The sequence below is a fragment of the Hibiscus syriacus genome, unplaced genomic scaffold, assembly GCF_006381635.1.
Source record: "Hibiscus syriacus cultivar Baekdansim isolate YM2019G1 unplaced genomic scaffold, ASM638163v2 tig00001644_pilon, whole genome shotgun sequence".
NCBI classification, from domain to species: Eukaryota; Viridiplantae; Streptophyta; class Magnoliopsida; order Malvales; family Malvaceae; genus Hibiscus; species Hibiscus syriacus.
The window spans coordinates 3,956,330-3,962,329 of record NW_024061878.1 but is presented as its reverse complement, the minus strand read 5'-3'; the positions used below and the strand labels follow the sequence as shown (position 1 = coordinate 3,962,329).

General features: G+C 37.1%; 1 protein-coding gene and 1 long non-coding RNA gene across 2 annotated transcripts in view; one reads left to right on the top strand and one right to left on the bottom strand.

Moving 5' to 3' along the window:
* The first annotated feature begins 576 nt into the window (after nt 1–576).
* LOC120129378 (protein PLASTID TRANSCRIPTIONALLY ACTIVE 16, chloroplastic-like) lies at nt 577–2,924 on the top strand. Its single transcript, XM_039146898.1, has 5 exons — nt 577–1,122; nt 1,250–1,702; nt 1,836–1,904; nt 2,158–2,216; nt 2,293–2,924. Exons 1-5 carry the CDS (start codon nt 676–678, stop codon nt 2,852–2,854), a joined length of 1,590 nt encoding a protein of 529 aa, XP_039002829.1. The 5' UTR covers nt 577–675; the 3' UTR covers nt 2,855–2,924.
* LOC120129389 overlaps nt 1,817–6,000 on the bottom strand; it is a 27,658-nt gene continuing 23,474 nt past the window's right edge. Inside the window, exon 4 of the long non-coding RNA XR_005516732.1 lies at nt 1,817–1,945. This is a non-coding gene — a long non-coding RNA (uncharacterized LOC120129389). The remainder of the gene's footprint in view (nt 1,946–6,000) is intronic.

Here is a 6,000-nt window from a genome sequence, read left to right as displayed (position 1 = left end):
GTATCTAGCCGTTTAACTATCATTTTAGTTCAATTTTGATCATTCAGTTAAATTCTTTTAAATTATCACTAGTGTTATATTTTGGTTTTATTTTGATCATCGGTCATTAAAAAATCAGATAATGTGATATTTTATTTATTTATTTTTAATGATGATATAACATTACTTTATAATAGCATGCCAGCGTCACTGTTATTTTTTTAACACTGGGTGACTAAAATAAAAGCAAAACATAACCCTAGTGATAATTTAAAAAATGCATAATACCAAAAGAAACCCAAAATGTTCATCATGAGCCAAAGTAACTATTTAGTCAAAAGTTAGAGGCCTTTTTTGATATTTTATAATTTAAAAAAAATAGTTGAGTGACCAAAATGAAACTAAAGTGATAGTTAGATGACTTAATATATAAGTTACCCTATAATCTAATATGTTTCTTAATGACTGGTGTCCAATTTCTTTTAGTAGATAAAACTCAGACTACGTGGCTCAATTCTATTTGCCAGCTTTCTATCGCCATTCCGATCTGGATAAAACGCAATTTCGATTGCCATTAGCCACATAGAATGAGGACTATGAATAAACTATACGGACCTTAGATATCTGTAACACAGAGGGAAAAAAAAGACTTGAATTGAAGGGGAGAGGCGCCATTTGAGATTGTTTTTTGGTTCCATGAGCATATCCATGGCTCCATCTCTCACCTCTAATTCGTTTCTCTTAAGCACAACGCCCCAGTCAAGGCTAACCCTCAAGGCTCCAAGGCTCGCAGTGCTTGCCAAAGGGTCCGGACCCTTCTCTTCGTTTCAGCTCGGGAAAGCTAAAGACAACCCTGAAGATGGTCAAGCTAAAGACTCGGGCAACTCTAGCCCATTCCGATTCAATTTTGGTAATTTACCTGATGTGAAAACCTTGGTCCCCGTAGTCACTAATCCTTCCACCGGTCTGTCGTTTGGGAACGTTAGAAGAAAAGATCCGAACACCGTGTATGTCGCAGGCGCAACGGGGCAGGCCGGCATTCGCATTGCGCAGAAGTTGTTGCGCCAGGGTTTCTCAGTACGTGCCGGTGTGCCGGAGCTTGCTGCTGCTCAGGAGTTGGCTCAACTTGCTGCACAATACAAGGTTAGCACTTTGCAGTATCATAAGAAGATGATACACATGTATATATATGTCTAATTGATACATTTATGCATCACATAGACCTGAATTTTGTCTGCTAAAAGTTAAAATTGATCTTTTCTTACTACAGATCATATCGAATGAAGAGTCGAAACGCCTAAATGCTGTCGAATCCACATTCGAAGATGCAGAATCGATAGCCAAAGCCATTGGCAATGCCAGCAAAGTCGTCGTCACGATCGGCCCCGGTGAGAACGGCCCCTCTTCTGCGGTCTCCGCATCAGATGCAGTGCAAGTGATTCAAGCCGCTCAACTAGCCGGCGTAGGTCACGTTGCAATAGTCTACGACGGTAACGCCGGGAATATGTCTACCTACAACGTGCTCGACGGCATCACATCGTTCTTTAGTAACCTTTTCTCTCAATCTCAACCATTAAGTCTGCCGGAATTCTTACAAAAAGTAATAGAAACTGACGTTAGCTACACATTCTTAAAGACAACCCTGACTGAAGATTACTCGGCAGAGAGCTCTTACAATGTTGTGGTGTCAGCCGAAGGAAGCGTTGGTGCAAACGACTACAAAGTAATGTAACATAATGTAATGTATGCAGTTTTTTTCTGTTCCATTGTAAAAAAAGAAAAAGAAAAAACAATTTCTTTCTTGATCAGAATCTTTGTTTGCCTTAATGCTCAATATTTGTGAACACTTTGTTTAGGTTGCAAAATCCCAGGTAGCATCTTTAGTGGCAGATGTTTTCTCCAACACAGCCGTGGCAGAAAACAAGGTACACACATTCAATCTGTTCATTCTTCTTCGTCTTAAATCCTTCGTTACCGGAGTTTGTCGGTAACAAATCAATCTAAGCGGAGATACAAAGCCGAATTAATGTAGCATTGATTGATCCCATGTGAGTCTGGTTTATATAAAAACTTGTAATTCTGCATGAATCAAAGTATTTAAAGCCTGCTTGAAGTAGGATTATCTTTCTGGTTCGATTTTCGGTTACTTATATACCTTAATGGTTGCTAATGAGACAGGTTGTAGAAGTGTCTACTAGTCCGTCAGCTCCATTAAAGGGTGTGGATGAGCTTTTCAGGTACATTGCATTGGTGTTAGTTTATGAATTTTATTTATCCTACTCGAACTCAAGTATCTTGTTACTCGCTTTGAAGTGGTATTCCTCAGGATGGAAGAAGGAAGGCGTATTCCGAAGCCATGGCAAAGGCTAAAGCCGAAGAAGAGGCGATATTAGCCGCCGAGAAGGCTCGGGACGCAGCCGATGCAGCGAAGAAGCTGGAAGAGGAAGTGAAAAAGCTTTCGGAGCAAGAAGCGAGGGCAGCTACTCTAGCTGAAGAAGCACAAGAGAAAGCACAGGCTGCAGGTGCCTCTGTGGAGGGCCTGTTGAGTAAAGCAAAAGACTTCAGCACAGGACTTACATGGGAAAAATTCAGTTTACAAATAGCCACTGCGGTTCAAAAGAGTCCTAATGGAGAGCAGCCTAAAGTGCAGGTTGCCACTGTTAGGGGACAAGCCAAGGCTAGAAATCTACCTTCACAGAAGGCCAATGTTAAGCAAGCTACGACATCGTTTTTCCCAAAGGCGAAGGAGACAGCACCCAAGACCAAACCAAAGGCACCAAAGCCTAGTACTGTAAAAGACGCAGATAAAACTGAAGTGAGGAAGGTTTTTGGTGGCCTGTTTCAGCAGGAAACCATTTATGTAGATGATGACTGAGGGGAAAAAAAAACATTTGAAACCAATAACTTTGTCGGTTTTTAAGATGACTTTTTTGTGCTTGTGCAAATATTGTGTAATATTTGTGTAATAATTGTTGAAAGGTGCTTCAAATTTAAGAAACTTGTACCGGTTTAAGGCTAATGCATTTGATAAGAATATATCGGTATCTATTTTGTATCAATTCTATACATTATATGAATATGCAGTTTTGGGTAAACTATACAAATGATTCCTGGACTATAGGACACTTCTTTGTTCAGTCTTTCGACTATTTAAAGTTACAAAATAATCTCTCAATTGCAGGGTGCTACCTTTGTTGAGTCTCTTGACTATTTAAAGTTACAAAATTGTATGTTTATTCATATGTTTCAAACTCGTCATTTTTCATTAAAAATTGATGGCCGTTTAAATTGGACGTTAACTTATTGATTGAGATTTGATAAAATATGATCCCAGAATCTCAAACGGCTATGCTATTTCAAACGATTCTGGGATCTTATTTTATTGAATCTCAATTAATAGGTTAACATCCAGCTCAGACGACTATCATTTTTAACGAAAGAAAGACAAGTTTAGAAAATATAAATAGTCATGTGATCATTTTATAACTTTTAATAGTTGAGGATTAAAGAAAGTGACATCGTATAATTAAGAGGTCATTTTGTAACTTTTAATAATCAGATAATTCAAATAAAACTCTATTCATGGACCATTTATATATTTTTCCCAAAAAACTTTATGATTGAAACATTACATTTAAGATGATGCTATAAGAATATTATGCGTAACATGAATGATGACTCAAATACATGTTCTCTTCTTTAAAAGTAAACAAAATTTTATTCATTCGAGAAGCTACATCATAACCCTATAAGTTCCTTCTTCTTTTTTATAGCAAAAAACATGAATGAGCCTCATTAAAAACTCATTCTAAACCTAATAAAGGGAAAATGCCCTATTACCATAATTCAAATATCAAGTACCAAGTACATCGTTTTGAATGCCATAAGCAATAATATTAGGATAAACCGAATCAAAGAATAAAGAGCCACCAGCAGGGTTTTAAATAGCGTTCGCGGTCACGTTTTCGATCGCGTTTATCGCGGTTGCAGACATAACGGATGTCATCGCGGTCACTACGGGTGTCGCGGTTGTAAATTTTTTTAAATTTTGCACAACTTATCTTAAAACATAATAAAAATAATTATAATTATAAGAAATAATTTTTAATGATTTTTAAAATATCTTCTAAACGAAATTGACATATATTTAATATAGTTTAACCTAAAATGTTTTCTAAACAAAAAGATTAAGTAAACATTTTAATTTGAATAATGAACTATATTAACTATTTGAACTTACTTATTATAAATCTTATTTTGATAAAAAAAAATAGTGTAAGATACATTGGCTGTAAAATTAAAAATACTCACAAAAGAATTAACAAATTTATTTCTTTTTTATTTTATTTTAATGAATGTAATTTAAAGGCACTTAACAACTTTCCAAAGTGAGAAAGATTTTTAACTTCACTTGCCAAAAATATATATATTAAATTAAAAGACCTACAAATTGCAACATATATATATATATATATATTTTATGGGGGAGCAGTTGGCAATGTTTCCTTACCCTGCTCACTATATTGGAAGAATGAAAAGTCACATTTAACCCTTGTTTTACTGTCACGAGTCAGCATACCCTTTCTTGGAAGTCACCTTTTACTCTTCCACTCCTAGCAAAAACCAACCAGCCATGTTTTATAACCTAATCTTTGCTTTATGCCATTAAACTGTTTATTATTTCTTTCTTCCAAACTCTTTGAAAACTTCTGTGTAACTCTTTCTTCTCTCATGCAATCTTCAAAAGCTTTACAACCCATTTCGTTCACAAATCACAACCCACTTCTCCACCATGCTTAAACTCCTCAACAAGAGAATCAAGCGTCTCTTCTCTCCTCCGGTGGCCTGTTCGTCGCCGATCCAAGTCTATCATCATCATCAAAAGGCTTCGGAAATCAGACCCCAAGACTCGGACCGATAATGGGTCTTCCAAAGTTCACCAAGATGTTTGGTGTTGTAACGGGAATTAACGGAAAAAACAATTCGTTATAGCCGCGATCGAACCGTTACCCGTTAAATTACGGTTATTATCAGCCGTTATGGGTGTGATTCCGTTTCACACCGTTATTCCGGCTGATATCAATAACGGAAGCCATTGATACCACGATATAACGGTCGTTATGCCGTTACACGGCCGTTTTTTTAATCCTTGGCCACCAGTTCTAAGAGCCCAATTAGCTAACTGATGAGTAACATGATTACAAGAACGACTAGCATAAGTAATATAAAACTGATAATAGTTCCGAAAAATCGTCCGGGCTTCCTGCGCAAAAACACCAAGAGTCGAAATATTATCAGAATCTCTTGTAATCTTGTGAACAAGTGTCAATGAGTCAATTTCAAAATGAACATCCGTCCATCCCACATCACAAGTGAATCTCAATCCAATAAGTAATGCATGGAGTCAAAGCAACTAACAGATGGTTGAGCAAGTCCACCACACACTTTGGGGGCGTTATAAAAACAAGACTTAAATATACAAAAGGTGCATAATCTATGTCCATTTTTCCAGTTTAGTGTCTAACGTTTATTTTGTTTTAGTTTGATATCTAACGTTTCATTCCGTTATTCATTTCGGTGCCCAGGCTATCAACGACGTTAATTTCCCCGTTAAGTGACACGTGTCACAACCTAGTAATTTTAAAAATTGTATTTAAAATTATAAAAATAAAAATTATATATATATTCTTCAAAAAGAAAACACAATTTGAAATAAACCCAAAACTTTAAAAATATTCATTTCAACCCCTAAACCCACACCGACCGCCACAATTTGACGTCGATGAAGCTCCACCTAACCTCCCCTTCCCTTGGTGACCAAAACCCCATAAAATTGTGACCGATCAACGGCCGATCGATGACGGATCAACATTTTATAGCTTGCACTATCCCACGCGATTTCGATGGCCGGTCGACCGTTGATCAGTCATGATTTCATAAGGGTTTTGGTCGCCGAGGGGAGGGGAGGTCGGGTGAAGCTTCGTCGACAGAAAAAGGCGATGACCGGTGTGGGTTTAGGGG